Below are 21,943 nucleotides of genomic sequence, written 5' to 3' on the forward strand. Positions count from 1 at the left end.
ACCCACATTTACCATAATTATTTTTATGGTTATTTTTATTTAAATACTTTTTATGTATTTTATTAGGTTAAAAATCAATATACATGTCAATCTATAAACAAGATTTAAATCTGAAAACGTTTTTAATTATTTTTTCTGTTTTTCTATGAAGATATCTGTATAAAAAGAATGTGTTAATGAAAATTACAGATGAATTATTATTACCATGTAATGATGTTAGATCATTAATTATATTTTTTATACACTTTTATAAAAGTTATTGTTGGAATCAATAATATTGACATCATTTTGTTACAGTTGTATTTCATGTATAAATATATCATGCATGTATCAGTAATATATATCATGTTTAAATAAGTAGCGTAACACAGTTGTTTCTTATCATAGCAGTAGGCTGTGTATTCATAATGCTAGAGGACTGTGCTTCTGCAAAGGAAAAGACTGAACTTCTGAAAAAAATTCTTTTAATGCCCAACTAATAAAGAAATATGAAGCTTTTACGTCAGATAAGTTTCTAGACTTCTTCAGCTATACAATTTTTAAGATTTTATTTTATGAGCTAAAATAAATTTAGTACATTCATAAATAAAAATAAAAAAAAGTTGTCTCTGGAATCAAACTGTCCCCTCATAGTAGGTTTGGCAAGTGAAGGGAGCAGTAGAGCTGATTTGTATTTGTAACTTAAACTGTACAGTTTTTGACATTTACTTTGTGATGTTCAACACTGGATAAATTTAGTGGATTTTCCAATGTCGCACAACACTATTAATTTATCTAATTATCTTTCATTTCAGATGTAATACAGATATATTGCTTGGTACCCGATGTGGATTTCATACCCTACTTGTGTTAACTGGAGTCACTCGGTTATCAGAAGTAAGCAAGTGGAAGTCAGACGGCGATGAACTCAAAAGTGGTTGGATTCCAGATATTTATGCTAATAAACTTGGAGATCTTTTGGAAAAAATGCTATAGTTAATTTAAAATATTAATGATATGCTTCATTAATTTAATTATAAGAATATGCTCTGTTGGTTTTTTTCAGTATGACATTGATTTATAGTGTAATATTTACTGGTTACATTTTTAGTGATTACCAATTTAATATTTGCTTTAAAATTGTCTTTTTTTTAATCAGCTTAAATAATTGAATAAGAAAAATTTTTATGCTCATTTGATTCTAATGATATATTTATAAAATGACATTTAATATATGCTCCTTTTTTAGGAGAAATTTATTTTTTTTTATGAAAAGTTCTTTCTGCTATATTTGTCACATTAGGCTTCATTTTTTAAACAGGTTGCATATTTTAAAACTAATCTAATTGCTTAAGTTTATACTTCTAACAGTATTCTGCCTAAAATAGTTGGCAAATATTGCGTAAAACAAAACTTTGTAAAAAATCCATGTAAGATTTTTCTGGAATATCTTATGAATGTATATCAAATTATTCAGAAAATTCTTTTCTACTCATTTGGCATAATGTTTACACATACCTTGGGATAAGTTTTATTTAATAGTAATAAATAAAACTTTCAAGGATGTGTTATATGGTTTTCTTTTTGTCAAAACTAATTTGTGTAATTTTTTCCATACGCATTAGTTTTTGTCAATTAAAATGATAATTTCTAATATATATCATGTGATCACTGCTTGTTACAAGCTAATTTTTCAAGTATTTATCAAGGTAAATCTTACAATTATAAATATATAACTTAATAGAAGAAGTAATTAATAGCAAGAGAAGAAGTATATTAAATGGATTAGAAATGAATCAAGACAAATTAAGTTACCAGTAATGTAAAATATCTGTTATACTACGAGCAATTAATTCTTAAAAAGTGTTGCATTGTTTTCTTTTACGATTACTAAATAATTAGATTAAAATAGCTTGTAGATTATAAATTTAATAATAAAATGAGTTAAAATAAATAAACTAGAATTACCAAAAACAGTATAAATTCATTACCTCGGATGAGCCACAAACTAGTCATGCTTAATATTTTGATGGCATAGCTGGCATCAATTGGAAAAGAAATGGAACCATCTGGAAGTCCATAATTAGGTCAGTAAAATCACCTCTAACATGACATCTTTACTTTTATGACATCTTGATAAAGTTGTCTATTATTTTACTGGTTTTTAATTTTGTTTAGATGTTTTTATATTTTTTACTGTTTTATTTTGTTATTAACTTTTATTTTTATTCTTTATGAAATAATTCTTTTGGCTTAAATCCTTTAATTTTACTACATATGAGCCAGTGAAAGGAAAAGTTGTTTAAAAAGTCATGTTTAAATGGTTTTTTGACATATATAGTCCTTTATTAGAAATGAAACTGTAAATCAGAAAACTATTTTGGAATATTGTTATTTATTTTAAATATTTCCAAAATATGGTTTTAAATTGTTAATTTTTTTTTTTTAATTTGAATTTTCTTTATATAAAACTGACTAACACCACTTTTTACTTATAACACTGCAGGAAAAAATCACTTACGTTTTAAATTTCAGAATAATGTACTATAATCAAATTTAGATAACAAACATATAAACTACTCCTATTTAGTAATTATGAGAATGTTTATCTATCATAAAAGGGCCTTCTTCTGCTGTATCCCCATCCTCGTCTATTAATTTTTGTGAAAATTCATGATGAAAATCAATTGTATCTTTTTTTTGCTTACTGATGGGTTGATGTTCTAAGTAAAGCTGTTAGGTTAAAATTATACCCAGAGTTGAATGGTTTCTTCCTCTCCTTTCTAGTGTAATGTCTAGAACATTAAAATCCAATTCATCACTCTGATTCTTTATAGAATATTCTAAATTTGTCATCTTCTACATACCTTAACCACTGGATTTTTTAGCAAAGATACAGGATGTCTCATCTCATTAATTTTTCTTTTTGTGACTGATCTTTCAAGATCTTTAATAGAAAAGAAGTCTTCTTGAGTCGTAACTTGTACATGAAATGGTTTCTTTCACTTTGCCTGAACAGTAGCTGAATACCAATTATTAGGAACATACATGCGTTTTCCTGTAGAAAACTGCTTAACTCTACCAAAAATCACGATCATTAGGCAAGTAAAAATGGCCTAATGGCCTAAGTAAATGGCCTTATGGTCAAGTATCTTAACATTGTTGTCCTCTTGCTGTACATAATGCATGCAAGTTATCTTATTGTTTCACTTTTGACCTCTGTAACAATCACTAAACATAACATGTTCTGCACTGTTGGAGAATCTTTGTTGTAAATGTTTAACAATGCAGGAACCTATTTCGTGAAACCCCCTTGAGGCTCGTTCATCCCAGACATACTTGAAACCATGGCCTGTAGAAAGTTCATGTCATCCAAGATTATAAACATACATATTATACTTGTAATATGTCACTAAGTACTGAAGTGTGGCAAATGGTGTAACGCCTTCTGCAAATCACATGTAAAGGTCTATAAATTCAGGACTGATTTAGACATTTCAGTTCCTAATCCAAAATTCGCCACACAAGATCTGTTCTGCAAAGATGCAAATCTGCTTATTTCAAGAGCTTTTTTCTTCAATATTTTCAGATGAATCAATTTTGAAAATATCACATTTGACACGTATCTTTATTAGTCCTGTGAAAATGTAAATTAAAATCTAATTTAAAACTTAAATTAAAAGTTTGGCAATAGATAGCTTCAGATATTTACATTAATACTAGCACAGTGTTCTTTGTATAGATTATGCATCAACCAAATGTTTAGATTTTCTGAATTGCTTCTAAAAAGAAGCAATGTGATCAATTTTTATCTCTTCATAATTTATTTTATTTAAGGGATTAGATTCCCTCTCATGTTATTTCCTATACCATCATAAACGTTTTTAAGTGCTCTAAAGGCTTGTCCATCGGATATTTGAATGTTACTAAAAATATTTTTTACAAACATTTATGTTATCTGCTAATTGGGGATAGTACTTACACTAATTCCTCTCATATCTCTACTACCATCTCTTGGACAATGCGCTTTGTAAGCATACCATCTATTGTAAGCACTTTGAGCTTGAAAATTTTGTATTTTGTACTACGCAATTAACAAAGAATTTATCAGATTTTCAGTCATTTTCTCACTGCACTTTAATTTACATAGGCATGGTGAATTACAGAATTTTTTCTCCAAACTATTTTTCCTTTTTAAGTAAAATACTCTTTATCAGAATTACGTTTTCACTTACGCTGTTCTGTGACGTTAATTTCTTTGTCGCTTTCAGCTCTTCACATTTGGATCATCTTCTACATTATCTGTAAGAAAAATTGTTAAAGATTTCAGTAAACAGTGTTAGGATTATTATTTAAATAAATAACTTAGTAAAATGAAAAATGCAATAGTGCGGTTATTAAGATTAATTTATAAGATTGACACATTTACACTTGATTGATACAGTAATGAAGACAGTACACAGATACTCAAAATATTTTAAAAGCTGTTACTAACTCCAAATATTGGTGTAATAAAAAACTGTTTTAAAATTACTAGTTTTAGCATGTTATTATTGAAATTTTTTCTTTAAACTCGAATTATATCTTCATTAACACAAGTGGGTGGGTGTGAGAATCAGCTAAGAAGAGTAAAAATCAGCTTTAACCTAGTCAAAAGAAATTTAGCCTACTTTTACGGATATAATAACAATAAATAATATTACTGTAAAAACTATTATCTTTATTAGTATGCTACTCATAATGAGAACCTGTTTTGCAGTTTATTTTGTCATTGGAAGTACAGTTGCATAGTAATGTAACCAATTTTATTTGTTTGAGACTAGCCAAGAAATTCTTTGAGGTCAACTGCATTAACGCTTTCAGTTAAATAAATAATTATTTTAGCGCTACAAACATTTTACTCACATTAAAAAACAAATCAGATTGTATTCTAAATCAAAATGTTTCCACCAAGTGTAATAAATTGTCAAAATATTTTATTAAAAACTTCCTGAATTTTCATTTTCTGATGGTTTATATTCTGAGCCAGAATCTTGAAGAATAGAAGGTTCAGACTCACTTCTGTCCATTCGATCTTGTAAAATATGTTTAATGTCAGTGTTATCAATTTAATTCAAAATAATATTTAAATCTAAATTCACACCCAATTGACTTGCATAAACACTAACCAACTAATATAGGTTAAGGAAAAATAAAGTAAATCAGACCAGACTGTCACCACTATTCCTTAAAACAAAACGGCTGTTTCCTTGTATAACCAATGCCTTCTATAATAAAAAATGCTGTAGCTATTTGACTTGATTCACTTTTCCATGAAACAAATTGATATTTAGATAAATAGACAAATAGATACATAATTACCATAGTAGTAGGAACTTCAACATTTTTAACTTGCACCACGTTTTCTTTCACTGGTTCATATCTCCCATTTATTCTAATTGATTGATGATTAATTTACGATTATGACTTACTTACTGGTAGGTTGTTTTAATTTTTAACAGTTTTACCTTGATTTTTCTTAATATTAAGTGTTTACACATTGCATGAGTTTTTCATCAGTTAGAATTTTTGAAAAGCAAACAGTAGTAGATATTGCCTTGGAATCATGAATCTATAAACTAAAACTTTGAGATTTATTTGATTAAGAACAAGGATTGTTTGTTCCTATATCTTGGAGACTATCCAAGTATTCATGAAACAAAATCCTTTATCTCTAATTTTGAAGCCTGGAATGCAGGATGAAGCCCTCCTGGGTGTGAACCACTGGTTTTAAAAAGTGGATTCTTGTTTTTCCAATAAGTACTTTTTTTTTGTTGATTAAAGTCCTTCATTTTGGGAAGTGTTAGAAAATCTTTCTGTCATTATTGTTGGGTAGTGAACTATAAAATATTTATTCTAGCATGAGTATTAGATTCATTCTCTATTTAAATTCCTAGCTGTTGTAACAAGTGCATAAAAGTATATTTAACAAGAATGTTAACATAGGGAAGGTATAAGATTTTAAATCCAAAATTGAAAAACACAACTATTAGGACACAAAATTTGAGGGTTAAGCTTGAGATCAGTACAACATGCTTACTGCCTCCTAAGAACTGATATTTGTTTAAAGTATTTTCCTCAAAATGCAAGTGATTTACATTCAGTTTATGGAACCTTCATGTTTGAGTATATTTAGAAATGACTACCAAAGTATCGTTAATCTAAGCTTCCATTATTAATTTCTGTTTTTATTAATTGTAAATTCAAAGCCCTTAGTTAAACTATTTTTAGATAGATATGAAAGGTTTGAGTCTCTCTGTGCTTAGATTAGTTGACACTGAATTGAGAATTGGTACGTACTAGAAATGTTAAAGTAACAGTGCGTCTGCCCTTGCTGTTGATATGATCACATAGAATCACCATGGATTTTGTTTTTCTTAGACTTCATTTGTTTTCTTAGTTTAATTACTTCACTTATTATCAAGATAATTAAATAACATATCTATGTATTAAAAGCATTTCAAATATTATAAATTACCAAAATTAAAACTTGTTTCAAATCACATATGCTACATTGGAGATATTTCAGCATAACTTATTCAGTTCTCTTATATCTGTTACAATTTGTTGTGTATAAGTTTTAAATTCTTTTGGCATTCCTTACTTAATAATTCTTGTGATTTCTATTTATAAATTTGTAAAGATGAATAATAAATTTTATTTTTGCAGTTTTGACTGTCACATTTTCATTTTTTCTTTCTTGGGGCAGTCTGTGCATTAATTATCTTCATAAAATGATGCTTATTTTGGAAAATCTAGTTTGTGATATAAATTTTCTAGATAATCCTGGCATGGTAAATCTGTGTAATTCAGTTCCTAGCTGTTTTCAAAGTTTATTAAGGTAATCTTTTCTTACAATGGGTTACCCAATCCTTGTCATTGCAGCTCATTATCTTAAAGAATTGACCACCACAACATATTCATTTATGATTCTGAGAAAACAATATACAATGATTTTTCCGTAACCAAGTTGTAATGACAATATAACCCATTCTTGACTAATGACAAAATATGTCATTTGTTCCCTCTTATTTTTTCTTTCATTTCTAATTGCTGTTCTGCTCCAACGTGTTTCTTGTAAGTGTTTGTTAGTCAGATAATAGTCCATTTAACATTAAAAAGAATCTTTAAATATGAAAAAAGGAAAATGAACTATACACTACATTAATAAACAACTTGACTGCCAGATGGTTTTTTTTTTTTACTTGTTCACCTTGCTAAAATTTAGTGAGACATGTCCCAAGGATCAAGGTTATATTACTTTTTTTGTATCTATATTCCAACTTCATCACTGTAGAAATACTGATTTTTAGTTTTCTGGTTGTTTAATAAGTGAAATCCTATGTGGTCTCATAGCCTTCTAGAAATAGATTCAATATTCTGGAACTATAGTTTTTGGTCCAAGTATAGTCAGATTTGGGATATTAATAAAATTATGAATAGGCTTTATATAACATAGGGCTTTGACAGTTCAGTACTTCAAACAAGATTTAAATGAACTATTTGTAGATCTCAATAGTATTGCTATTTTTTCTTACTATAAAACCAAACTTAATGTCTTCATAAAAAAATGTAGTAGTATTTCTAGAAAATTAGATCTGTCTCTTATTGCTTTACCAATTTACTCCAATCTTGTAGACTGTTTGAAAATAGTAGAAGAAAAGTGTTCTTTCTCTCTCTCTCTAATTACATTCATACAAAAGGTAAATTATTCCAAAAATTAAAATTTAATCCAATATCCTTGGACAGCATTAAAAATCTCACGATAAAAAAAAATAAAAAAGTTAAATGATCCTATTGTTCCAAAACATGTCATCTCCATGTGTTCTTTTTACATAAATCAAGAGTTAAACTCTTTCTTTTTTCCTTTTTCCTATTCTGAAGAGGTGATTTTTTTTTTAAAGCATTGTTGCAGGAGTGTCAGCTGTTAAAACAATCTCAATAATGTTTTCTACTGAATAGTTATAATTTCTAAAAAAAATACAAATGATAAAATAATGTAAATGGATCTGACACAAAAAAAATGAATACAGAAACAATGTTGAACCCAACAAAAATACAGAAATATTATTTGTAAAAAATAACACCCATTTATCTTAATTATCTAACAAATATTTTTTTTATTTTATGCAGTTGAGAAAAAAATTTTACAACCTACAATTTGACAAATTTGGCATTTTTCTCAAGCTTTGTACTACGATTGATATATGTTTTATGTTCTTTCCTCTACACATCTTGTAGCATGAAGCACAATGATTTTTTGAACATTTTATTAGAGTACTTTGTGATTGAGGTGGAGGTATGTGGGTTACATATATTAGATCAAGAAACAATAAATATCTAAACATTGTAACTGGCATTTTTCTTTGAGTATCCCTTCAAACAATGTAAATGCACTAGCAACACTTGCGTTTCATCCTGTCACATGCTAGTTTCTGTAATTTCAGAGAACTCCTGAGAGGAAAATTATACTAGTCAATTAAATCTGATAGATCAACAGCTGACGTAGAAAAGTTGAAATTGATCTTGACATTTTCTTTTGGTTTTACTTTATTAAATAAACTAAAATTTCTGCGGAATTAGAATCATCTATTGTATTCAACAAAAATTAGCAAATCATGCCTATCCTTTGGTTAAAAAATAAGGACAATTGTTGAACTCTTCCTTGAAATGATTTCCTCTTTTTTCAATTTTTTCCAACAATATAGCTTTCGATTAGCGTGTAGACAGAATGAGTTTTTTTTCATTCAGTTTATGAAGTGAACTGAAATTGGCACTTGAATTCCAGTTGTCAACAGGTAACATTTTTCAAAAATTTAAATGTTTCACCAAGTACCACAATAACTTTGGAAGAAAGACTTGTATTTTTAGTGTTTAGTGTAGGCCTGGCAAACTGTATATATTTTTATGGCTACTGTGTAACATTTAGGACTATATAATTTGACATCATAATGGTATTTTGTTTCTCACACACTGCTTGAAAATTATTCAGCCTGTGTAAGTTACAATTTATTTATTAATCGCAAGATATTTAATTTTGTAATGCCTTTTGCAAGTCAGCCCTTCACTAGCTTCAGAGTTTATAGAGAAATGAACAGTTTGAGGTTAATTTCAAATCTGTTGCATGTCATTATTTTCAGAATGTTAGTTTCAAAAATAACTGATTAGCTCCAATAATCAGTCAATGATCAATAAACATTTTGCAAGGACCATCCAAAATACAATTTCAAAGAAAGTTTAATTTCATCATTATCGGTTTGTACCTATTTACTCCGTTTAAAATATAGACGATTAGTTTCTGTATTTTGCTGTGCCTATGTAATAATTTGTAGAACTATCATTTATTTATGTTTTCCTCAGAAAAAGTGAATAAAAATCAAAAATACTTCCTTCAGTTAAAGTTTAATTGTCAGGATTAGTTTCTATTTAGAGTTATTTTTATTGTTTATAAAAATATCTTAACACCATCTGGATCCCAAGTCAAAATTCATTGTCATCATCTTGCAAAGAAAAGTGGAAGACCTGCTCAAAAGCTCAGGATCAGTTTTTAAGTTTTCAATACTATCATCAGCTACTCACTTATAACTTTCATTATTACTGCCAGAAGCATTATAATCAGAGTTATTATTTTAATCATCTCACTCTGAAGTTCTCTTAGTGTCATTAATACTCATGTTATCCAGTATTACGTCTTTGGTAAATTAAATCTTACAATAAATGTAAGAAAATAAAAGTTATTTTTGCAATTTTATAAAAATTAATAATTTCAGTATCGTTCAGAACAAAAAATGATAGCAGACTCATAACCTAAACATATAGACATACAATAAACAAAATGAAGTAAATAAACTGTATATAAGATAGGCAACAATAAAAAATAAAATATTGTGTTTTATAGTTTACCATTGGGAAATTACAGTGATAAACATGTCATAAATTTAAAAAAACTAGTTTTATTGAGCCTAATTTAATTTTACTTGTAACTTTTACATTTTTTAACTTACCTAAATGTAAAAACTATAAAAAGAATTTGATGAAGATGAAAGTGATGTTAAATCCTAGTAGATCTGCTCCCATAGACAAATATGTTTATAGAAAATAAGAGTTTTAGTGATTCCAAATGAGATCTCATGGCTGGTTTGGCACAAATAGGCTGATTCTAACAGACCTCAAAAGCAATCTGGCAACCTGATGAGTGTTGCCATTTGGAATCTCATGATCTCTATTCTATTTGGAATCTCTAGATCCCAAAAAAAGTTTGCATGTGTGTGTGTGTGTATAATATATATATATATATATATATTATCATCGTAAGTAATACCATAAATAAACTGCATCCCTTTCAACACTATCCACTATCCACAATGTCTCAGGTCATGTAATAAGATTCTAAAAATTTAAGGCTGTGAAATAAGGACAAAATTCACATCAAATTAAAAGATTGCTAGATATAGTTTGTCTGCACCTTGTAATTTTTTTAAAGACAATTGTAGCAGTTGATACCATTTTTAAAAAAATCATAGGTCAAAGATAGAAATATTGGAATTTACAAATTTTTTTTAATAAAAATGGGCTTCTTATTTATATTTCTCAGTTTAATTACTATAGTACAGAAAGTATAGAGGTATGGTTCAATTAGAATTTTTTTCTAATGTCAACTTAAATCACATGCATAATGATATGAATTTATATGCTCAACACTACTGCAGAATGTTCAGTTATGTGACCTTCATTCACCCGTAATAAATTATTTATCAGTATGAATTTATTTATTGGAATTGAAAAATGTTAATACATTATGATAATCTATTTTTTTACTTATTGAACTAAACTATTCCTCCTAATTTTTTTAAACTATTGCCTGTGATTTCTTGAATATTGTTTACATTTTTTAAAGTACTAAAGAAGTATAAAATGTATTACTGTAGCAGAGGGTAAAAAAGAAACCTGATATATAATAGAGATACAACCTAATTTTTTTAGTTTACTAACAATTAAGAATCACAATTGTTGAATATTTATATGAATTGTTTATAAAATTGAAATAAACTGAAGAAATTGTTTTTATAAACTGTTAATTTTATTATTTATTGTAATTGTTTATTGTTTTATTTAATTTTATTATTCTCTGATGTTAAAGTTTATGTAGAAAATTATGTCGTGTATGTTCTTTTTAATGAATAAACACTAATGTTGATTTATTTTGTATTTCAAGTTTGCATTCTATTTTCAATTTTGTGTTATTATATTATTAGTTGAATTTTAACGTATTAACTACTTCTTGGATTGTAGCTAATACCTATCAGTTTCTGAAGATTCTACCTGAAATTTTTCATTTATTCCTGTACTCTGTATGAAATAGATCATAGTACTAACTGAAAATTTATTTACAAAATAAACACAGATTTGTAAGTTCTCTTAATTGCTTAATATTGAAAGTATTTTAACCTTATTATTCTATTTATATTAATTTTTTTGAGTTGTATGTTATGAATAGGGCAAAATTTATGAGATGCAATGCTTAGGATTAGAAAGGTACTTTATAAGCAAAATCACTTTCTCATCTGAAATAGCTATATAGAAATAAAAAATCAATAGCCTATGATAAAAAAGACTTTTTTCATTAATATAAAGGATAAATGTCCCAAAAATTAAATGGTCAAACAGTAATGTCTGGCTAATGGTAGAAGACTCCTGAATTGTATGGCACAAACTTAAAACATGTGGAGTATTTAATAAAATTAAATGATTTAATCTAATATAATTTTAATTTAATCTATTTACAAAGTATACAAAAAAGAATGTTGGGGTTTTAATTTGTTATAATAGTTCTTTGATAAAGTGTAGAGAATTGATTTAAGACTAGAGTCAAAAAGCAAAAAGGGCAGTTTTAATTATACATGGCCGTAGACTGATAATGTTTCTGCTTGACAGCGCTACTAGCAAAAATGGCAACTCCTGAACAGAAAGCCTTCTGTATTTTGCAGTTTACTAAATGTGAATCTGTTGTTATTGAACATGCATATTGTAGAAAGTTTAATTGTGATTCTCTAAGTGACAGTAACATTTATCTGTGGCATAATCAATTTAAAACTACTAGATTTCTACATGGATTTGTGTATTAGATCATGGATACTGATGTTTTTGGTGGTTGGATTTCAATTAACCACATTTTCAGGAATGGTTGACCTGAGACTACAAGACTACACTTCATTTACATTCATGCATATCATCGTCATTCTTCCTGTGAAGTAATACCTTACGGTGGTTCCAGAGGCTAAACAGAAAAAGAGAGAGGTGTCTGTGTAAAGAGATGAACAAGGATGTCTGAAGAAAATGATAAATGTTTAGGGAGTCTTTCCTGGTAGTCCGAAAATGACTGTTAGGAAGGTCAGCTGGTTAGCAATGCTGATAAAGGAAACATACTTGTGCATCCATGCTGTTTACAGCTGTAGGCTTTGAAACCTACTGACTTTATAATCTAAAACAATAATATAATAAAAACTATTATAATAAATGATGTATTGATATAATAAAAACAATTGGAATGGTGCAGCACAAAGATGATGACTTTCTTGACCTATTGTGTTTAGTGATGAATCAATATTTCATCTTAGTGGAAAAGTTAATATTCATGATGTCCATAATGGGGTCATCTTGATTCCTATAGGGGAAGACATCCACTTGTGACAATTCTAGTCACCACACCACTTCTTCCTTGGGCTTTACTGGAGATTATCTTACTGACCCTCTAGCTCTGATTACATATTAAAGTTATCAGTTTGACCTCCATCAGGATGCTATTGCCTTCACTGTAGGTGTCTTCCAATATATTTTTGCTTGTCTACTCTAAATTGCAGCCCTCTCAACTATTTTAACTGTTCTGCAGAAGCATAATCCCAGCATCTCACTCCAACACCGTGGGACACAAACTAATCATTCATCAAATAAACTTTAAAACTAAACTGCATTAACAAATTTATAACAAATTTAATATTCTATTCTCATATCTCTTAGATTATTGATCCCAACAACGATAATTTTGTCCTATAAATGTTCCAGATACATTTCTTAATTCATCAAAAATAATTTCACAAAAAGATAAGCATTAATGTTTCTCCAATCTGGTTCGCTTTTGAGAGCAGCATCAATGCTTCACCCTCCTATATTACTAGTGTCGAAAAATGGTGCTGATTCTTTAAATAAAGTTTTTATGGTCTTGCGATTATAATTATTGTAATTGTAAATATATTCATATGCATTAATGTTTCTCCAATCTGGTTCGCTTTTGAGAGCAGCATCAATGCTTCACCCTCCTATATTACTAGTGTCGAAAAATGGTGCTGATTCTTTAAATAAAGTTTTTATGGTCTTGCGATTATAATTATTGTAATTGTAAATATATTCATATGTATAACATTATTAACTTTGCATAAATTTATTGTATTAATAAATGTAAAATCATGTAATGAGACTTGTTGAGTCCTTAAGACTTGTAGTAGACTCGTAGAAGATTGGAATAGGACTGTCTGAATGAAGTGAGGAGTTTTACTTATATACTGTGTACGGAGCCACTGAATTGTCAAAGCTGAATGCATCTGAAAGGAGCCGAGTGAACTTTCTTTTTTCTGTTTAGCCTCCGGGAATTACCATTCAGGTATTACTTCAGAGGATGATATGTATGAGAATAAATGAAGTGTAGTCTTGTAGTTCGACCATTCCTGAGATGTGTGGTTAATTGAAACTCAGCTACCAAAGAACACCTATATCCATGATCTAGTATTCAAATCTGTATAATCTGTATTAAATCTGTGCCTTTACTAGGACGTGAATGCTGAAACTCTCAACTTCCAAATCAGCTGATTTGGGAAGATGCGTTCACCACTAGACCAACCCGATGGGTAGCTGAGTGAACTGTAAAGAACTGAGTGATGCCGACAGGAAACGAGTACATCTGTAAGGAACTGTGTGAACAGTATGGAGCCGCTGAATCGTCAGGAGCCAAGTGAAATGTAAAGAGTCAAGTGCATCTGAAAGGAGTTGTGTGAACTGTATAGAGCCTCTCAATTGTCAGAAGTCGAATGTGAATCCAACCAAAGCCGAAGATATTTAAATTTTAAAAGTCCTAATTTAAATGAAAATTTATGTTCTTATTAATAGTGAATGAATAAAACCTAAGTCTATACATATTGTCCCCCAAAAATCATATGATATATGAATTAAATTATTATAAATGATAACATGAGTCATAATTTTTTTTACTATGATTTTTTTACAATTACAAATAAGTTACATAAAAGGTACTATTTATAATGAATTATTTGAGCGAATAACAATAAGTTTAGTAGTATATATGGATAATTGGAACATTAATATATTGTTAATATAATAATACAATTGAGTGATTTGCTTTTTACACAATCATAATTAAACTAATACAAATATGTAATTAAAAACAATATTTATAAGTGTGTTCACAGACATTTTATAAAAATACAATCAAATGAAATTAAAGAAAACAAGTGTATGAAATATTTAAATTGATCAAAAATATTATAAAAAATATATATATATTATTTGAATTAATCATCTGTGTTTGTTAACAGGCATAATTTATGAATAGGTCTTATTAATGGACCATTAGCTGTTTGCAAATCAACAACTCTTACAATATTTTCAGAGTCTGGATAAACCTGGGTGACAGTTCCATGTTTCTAATGCATGGGTGGAGAATTTTTGTAGTAACTAATTCTAAGTCTCCAGTATAAAGATTATGTGATGGAAAACGCTTACACAATAAATGGTGTTGCTGAAAATAATGTAAATAATCCTTTGATCATCAACTCCAGATAGATTGTACAAAAGTTTGTAGTAGTTGCAAGCAGCCTAATATATTAATTTTAAATTTTTGGTAATCTGAATCAGGTAAGGAAGTAAGTGGACATCCGATAAGAAAGTGTCCCAGTGATAGTGGTTCTAAATCAATGTGATCATTTGAAATATGGAAGATAGAATGGGAATTGAGACAGGCTTCAATTTGTGTCAAAATTGTATATAATTCTTCAAGATTAAGAATGGTTTGCCCTATTGCACAACGCATATGATATTTAACGCTTTTAATTGCGCTTTCCCATAAACCACCAAGATAGGGTGAAGAGGGAGGAATGAAAGACCAAATAATCCCTTGTATCGTAGTAAATGCTTCAATGTCAGATTTTAGGTTTTCTGAATTTAAAAATTGATACAAATTATAAAGTATATTTTTGGCGGAATGGAAATTGGAACCATTATCAGAAAAGACTTGAGCGGAAATGCCCCTATGTGATATGAATCTTTTAAGTTTGCTTTGTTTAGAAATAGTTTGATTGTTTGTAAGGTTATTTAATTTGTCCCTAAAGTGCAAGTGTTAATTGTTGAATAAAAATAGTAAGAGTGTGGTTTAGTGCTTCAATAGTTAAAGGACCAGAAATTCATTCTGAATGTCTTGATTTGGCATTTTGAATAAATCTGAAACAAAAACTAAAAGTTCAAAGTAGGGTATGTAGTGATGAAAATTTTTCTGTGTAATCGAATACAACAGTAGATACAAATGATTTTAATATGTTTGTGTTATCTATTAGACATTCAGCAAATGTCTACCTTGCGTGAAATGCTGAATGTCTTACCTTTAATAACTGAAATGTAAATACACATCAGTTATTAAATTTATCTGGAGAATCACACCAGAGTATATGTAATAAACTGGCATCACTAGATTTAACTAATACTTGACAATACATTTTAGCTATGTCAGAAGTAATGATATAATTATGGTATCCGACATATCGTAGGTGACATATTTAGTTTCCTGTATAGTAGGATATCTGAAATTACGAATGAATTTCCCAGGAAGGATAAATTTAAAGTAGAATTGAGCTCCAATTAGTACGTCAATGTTATTTGGTACATTGAAAATGGTATCAGCCAGAAATAAATTGAGGTAATTTGAAATCTCAAATGCGGATGAAGGAGAATGGCTGTCAGTAATATCTGGTAAAACAGTGCATTCTACCTTGAGCGAAAAGTTTTTATAGCAAGAGTGCAATGTAAGTATAACACTGTATTTGGATTGAACTAATGAATTATTTATTCCTGAAATGGGTAGATTATTTTATTAAGTTTAAGACCTAATTTGCAGGCAAAACTAAATGTACAAAAATTTGCTTGTGAATCAGAATCTAATAGTAATCTACAAAAATATGTATTACCATGTATATCAGTATTATTACATACAGCTGTTGACTGATTTTTAAATGAACAGTAGGTTATACTTTCAGGCTTATTGTCATCTACCTTAGAAAGATTAAATTTGTCCACATGAATGAGTGTATTCTGTTACTACAAATCTTACATAGACTGTTTGAATAACATTGAGTAATAGAATGGCCCTTACATAAACACTTAAAACAATAATTATTATTTGCCAAAAAGGTTTTATGGCAAATAAAAATTTGGACAATTTAAAAATTCCTTACATTGATATAAATAATGATTTAAATTACAAATTGGATTTTGCATAATAACTAACATTATGTTTTTTGTATTATTTATTAGGATTTAAATTAAAATGTTTGGTTAAAGATCTGGTTGTATTTTTATGATGTTCTTGGTTTTGTTATTTGTATTCAATTGCGTTTTTGAGGTGAATGTATTAATAATTTCTGAAAATTGTCTAGAATTAAGAAATTGAATGAAGTCTATAAATGCAGGAAGCCTCTCATTTGACAATCTTTCCTTCCATAATCTTGAAGTGTTATGATCCACTTTAGATGTTAGAAATTGGACTAGGATAAATTCATACACAGGAAGTTGCATCTCTTTAAGTGAGTTCACATTGGAGGAAATTTCATTAATAAATTTGGCCAAAGAACCAACAGATTCTCTTTATAGACTCTGATCTTAAAATCTGTTCAGCATTGTGAAGAGCAATTATATATTTATTGTCAAACTGCACCTTTAATAATTCTAGAGCAACAAGATAATTTTTATTTGTCATTGGTAGATCTTTAATAATAGCTAGACCTTCATTATTTAAAGAAATATGGAATGGAATGCAAAGTTGGCAGGAGTCTATTACTCCCTACTTTATCGCAGAACCTGGACAGAGTCCCTTGCTGCTGGATCATTCTAATCGGGCTTGTTTTTAAAAGGGTTATTTTTTTAATCTCGGATCTAATTTTTCGAGTTTTGTCTATTATTATTTTAGTGAATTTAAGACGGATTTAATTGCATTCCAATCCGTTGTTAAACCAGCGTTATCGAACCCATTTCATGGGCCGACCGCGGAAGGCTAGGCTTATAAAGCCTGTCCTCCCGACGTAATTCCCCTTCAGACCGTCCACTGAAGTCCTTTCGGTGCTAACTCTTTAATAGGCTAGCAGGAATACGCCACAACGGGGCACTAGCTATAAGGAGGGAGAAATGCGTCCCCTTTTCCGGAGGAGTCGCAATTGCTGGGATATTTTGTCTTACTGTAAGTTTTTTTAAATTTAGACCGCGTTTTTGTTTTATGCGCGACATACCGTGTTTGACGTCTTCAAACTATATAACTCGCGAAAACTTTTCACTCGCGACCCCGGAAACGCGTCTGACGCACTATTCCGTTTATGGCTCATGCGATATGGAGGCCCCTAAGCCTGGTTTGTCGATTTTCGGCTACCGCACCGCACCATCACGGTGGTTCGTCCAGTACGGCGTGAGGCCGCTTCCTTACAACTGTCGGAGTTGGGTCCTCTCGGCAGATGTCCCGAAGATGACTGTGTTCGGACACAGCCGCTCTCCCGAACAGTCTGCGCGCCTGCGCCACCCCCACCTCGGACACGGATTGAAATCTCGCATCAGATCGGAGAGTGGCGTTCCTGATGAACCACGGAGCTCCAAAGATCGTCCGCAACGCGATGTTTTGGACGGCCTCGATCTTCTTTTGAAGCGAGGAGCTCAACACTGCCCCCCATGCCGGGTAAGCATATGTTAGAATCGGCAGTACGTACAGCCGAAAAATGAGGAGCTTAGTTGCCAGTGGGTACGGGCTGGCACTGTTCAGCACTGGGTATAGCGAGGCTCTGGCGGCCTTAGCCCTCCGGGTCGCATAATTTACATGTTCGCCGAAGGTAAGCCGCCTGTCCAACACCACCCCCAGGTACTTAACTGTTTTCTCAAAAGGGATTTTCTCCCCTGAGATTTCCAGCTCTCTGGTCGGTTTTCGTGTCTTGCATGTGAACATCACGGCCACCGATTTTTCACCGTTGACCCTGATTCTCCACATGTCGAGCCACGGTTCCACTAAGTCCAGCTGCCTTTGGAGCCTCCGGACCGCGTAATCCACATTTGCGGATTCGTAGAAATATGCCGTGTCGTCTGCGTAAAGGGCCGTTTTGACCCCTTCCGACAGCGGCATATCGTTCACGTACAAAGTGTACAAGAACGGGGAAAGTACTGCTCCTTGGGGAACCCCAGCGGCTATTTCTCTGGTAGAGGAAATCGTTTCCCCTACGCGCACGACAAAATGTCGGTCTAGCAGATATGACCGCATCAGTCTGACATAGCGGTACGGGATCGCCGATCGCGCTAGCTTATAAAGCAGCCCGCTATGCCAAACTTTGTCAAAGGCCTTGGCCACATCCAGAAAAACGGCTGCCGTCACCCGTTTCCTGTTCAGGCCTCCGACAAGGTCGTCTATTATTTTTACCAGTTGGAGGGTGGTTGAGTGACCCTCCCTGAACCCAAATTGCTCGGGCCGCACTTCTCCCTCCATGTATCGCCTCAGTTTTTCGAGAAAAATCCTCTCGAACAACTTAGACAATACCGGTAACAGGGAGATTGGCCTATAATTCCGTGGGAAAAGTAAACTTTTCCCCGGTTTGGGTAAACATACGACTTTGGCCGTTTTCCAACAATTCGGGAAATATCCAACGTACAAAATGGACGTGAATATCACCGAAATTGCTGTAATCACGGAGGCCGGTATGTTCCGGAATGCACGGGCGCTGATCCCGTCGACACCCGGGGCTTGTGGCCTTAATGGCTGCGGAAACTTCCGCTTCAGTGACTTGGTCAATCTCTAGAGGGGCGTCCTCCACCTGTGAGAAATAATCTACAAGAAAGGATTCCACCTCGGTTGTGTGCTCGTCGTTCGGTGAGGGAGGGGGGTTTGGAGTGAACTGCTCCTCCAAGGTATCGGCGAATACCTCGGCCCTCTCCGCCTCCGAGTATGCAAGAAAACCACGCTGCCCCACAACCGGATGGCGAGGCTTCTTCCCTTCTCGCAGTCTCCTGTTCAACCTGAACACCGAGGAGATGTCGTCAGAGACCGAGGCGAGGTATTCGTTCCACGAATCCTCTCGATGGCTTGTCAGCAGTTGTTTTACCCTGTCCGTTTGATTATAAAAGGCCCGCTTATCAGCGGGGGACAGGGTGATTCGATATCTCCTCCTCAGTCGTCGTTTCTCCGTTATGGCTTCGGAGATATGAGGAGGGAGGTCGTTTCGAACAACTGCTCGAGTTTTGGCCGATGAGCTGCCTGCCAGGGCCTCGGTCATTGACGACGTGACGCGCCCGACAGTGTCGTCGATTTCCTCCGGGGTGTTCAGGAGCTCAGGATTTACCGGCCTGTACTCCCGCTGGAGGGTCTCGTAGAACCTTTTCCAGTTGACTGACCGGGGTATAGGCGGGGGATCTCGGCCACCCCCTGCCTGCCCTAGTTCCAACAGGACAGGGGAATGGTCCGAGCTGAGGTCTTCTATCGTTTCAATCATGAACGGGAGGGTACCCCCCTTCATGACTGCGATATCCAGCACGTCAGGCCTAGATCTGCCTGAGCGATGCACGAACGTGGGCACCTCAGGGCCTACGACGACCAAGCGGCGGGCTCTCGCCCTTTCGTACAGCAATCTGCCATTCGGATTTGTCAGAATGCTGTTCCATGACACGTGTTTGGCATTGAGGTCGCCCATGAGTATCACGGGCCCATCCCAATTTTCCAGCACGGCATCCAGATCTGCGCCGGTTACCGCGTCGTTCGGCTTGCTATAAGCCGAAACCAGCCGATACACCGTGCCCAGATGCTCCACATGCACACACGTTTGCTCCATCACGTTTGTATGAAGAACAACGCGCGTATGCATGTGGCGTCTGTGGACTAAAACCGCAGTACCACCAGAGGTGCGAGATCCGGGTCGAACTGGCCTATCCGTCCTATATGTAAAATAGTTCCGAAGGGTCAGTTGCTTGTTTGGGTTCAAGCACGTCTCAGACAACAGTATCACGTCTATCAGTAGATCCTCGGCCAGACGGCATAGTTCCTCCGTCCGGCCTACTACTGAGTTGGCGTTCCACTGCAAGAGTCTGAGGGTGGGCCTAACCATACCTGGACAGTACAGCCATGAGGCACTCTATTAAGGACTGAATACAGTCCTTGAGAGATTTTGCCTGGAGCAGGCGTGGCAAAACCATCATGATATCTGGCAGGATATCCTTCACTGTCATCTGCGACAGGAAGTCCATGCCAGTGGTCTCCAACGGGGTAGCCGATTTCGGATTGCCGCTGGGGGTGCCTTTTGGCGCGGCCGCCCTTTTGGTGGGGCGCGGAGCCACAGGGGCCGCGGTGTTTTTAACAGCCTGCTTGGCCTTCCCAGCCGGAGCAGGCTTTGCTTTTCCCGTCGAGGAAGGCTTGGCCTTCTTCGCCGGGGCCGGCTTTGTCGCCGCCTTTTGTTTCACCACCTTCTTGGTGGTTGCCGCCGGTTTTGGCTTGGCGGGTGTTGGGGAGGGTACCTCCCCTTTTTTCACGACCGCTTTGGCCACGGGTGCCGGCACCTCCGGTTTGGGGACTGTTTTTCCCCCACCGGCAACACGGGCCCAGCTGCGGCCGTCCAAAGTCGCGGGCTTTTTAAGTCCCTTGACTTTGTTTGTCTGCTCCTTATAATAGGGGCAGCCCCTGTAATTGGCCGGATGTGGCCCCTTACAGTTGACGCATGAGGCTGGTTCCTCACGCGGCTTGACGCAGGCAGAAGTGTCGTGGTTTCCACCACACTTTACGCATTGCTGGGCCCTCTGGCAGTAGTTGGACGAGTGTCCAAATTTCTGGCATCTGTGGCACTGGGGTGGCCCCCCTCGTGACACAAATGCAGTCACTGCGACCTTGCAGTAAAAAATACTGCCAAGGTCATAAATGGCCCGGGCCAAAGGGGTCCTCTTAAGGGCCACTAGGCAGGTCGGGGTTTCCCGACCGTCCCTTGTGAGGAGCTTCTTAACCGAAACCACCTCATAGCCAAGGGAGGTCAGTTCCTCCCTTACTTCCTCCGGGGCAGCCCCATAGGGGATCCCCCGTATAACCACCTTCAGCTCCCTGTCCTTCGGGAGCTGAAAGGAGTGAAAGGCGATTCCCTTCGAGTGCAGAAAACTCTGCACCGCCCGGTAATCCGCCTCGCTGCCCAGCTGCAGCCTTATCGAGAGCCCGGTGCTTTTAGCCACCAGGCGCCCCCCAATCCTCGACTTTATGTCCCTCGCCAATGCTGGCCACTCTTTCGGGCAGTCCAGCATTATCGGCGGAATTTTCTCCCGCCTGACGGTAGCAGGCTGTGATGGGGCCCCATCATCAGCCTGCGAGTTGGCGGCTGCTGCAGCCCGCTACGGGCTCCGCCTCCATAGGAGGCGCGGAGTCCCGGCGTTTCTGGCGCTTCCTAGCGCCAGACCCGCTTTCCTCTCCACCGTCGGACAGTTCCGTGGTGGAAGAACGGGGTGGAGGAGGCCTTATTTTTCCTTCCATTGAGGAAAATAAGGAAGAAAAATTAAAAAATTAAAATTAAACTTAATTTACACTTCTTAATCTACACTTGCTGTAAAATAAAATCACTGACAAGAAAATCAATTAAAAAATAAAATTATTTTA

General features: G+C 34.0%; 1 protein-coding gene across 6 annotated transcripts in view; it reads left to right on the forward strand.

Annotated features, from left to right (window-relative positions):
* The window catches only part of LOC142320531 (glycerol-3-phosphate phosphatase-like), a 94,697-nt gene extending 83,465 nt beyond the window's left edge, over window positions 1-11,232 (forward strand). For all 6 annotated transcript variants that reach the window (XM_075358422.1, XM_075358421.1, XM_075358425.1 and 3 more), the window contains one exon: window positions 795-11,232. In XM_075358422.1, coding sequence (XP_075214537.1) covers window positions 795-975 — 181 coding nt within the window. In that variant the 3' untranslated portion in view covers window positions 976-11,232. The remainder of the gene's footprint in view (window positions 1-794) is intronic.
* The last annotated feature ends 10,711 nt before the right edge of the window (window positions 11,233-21,943 follow it).

Source organism: Lycorma delicatula, chromosome 2, assembly GCF_047948215.1.
Source record: "Lycorma delicatula isolate Av1 chromosome 2, ASM4794821v1, whole genome shotgun sequence".
Lineage (NCBI taxonomy): Eukaryota > Metazoa > Arthropoda > Insecta > Hemiptera > Fulgoridae > Lycorma > Lycorma delicatula.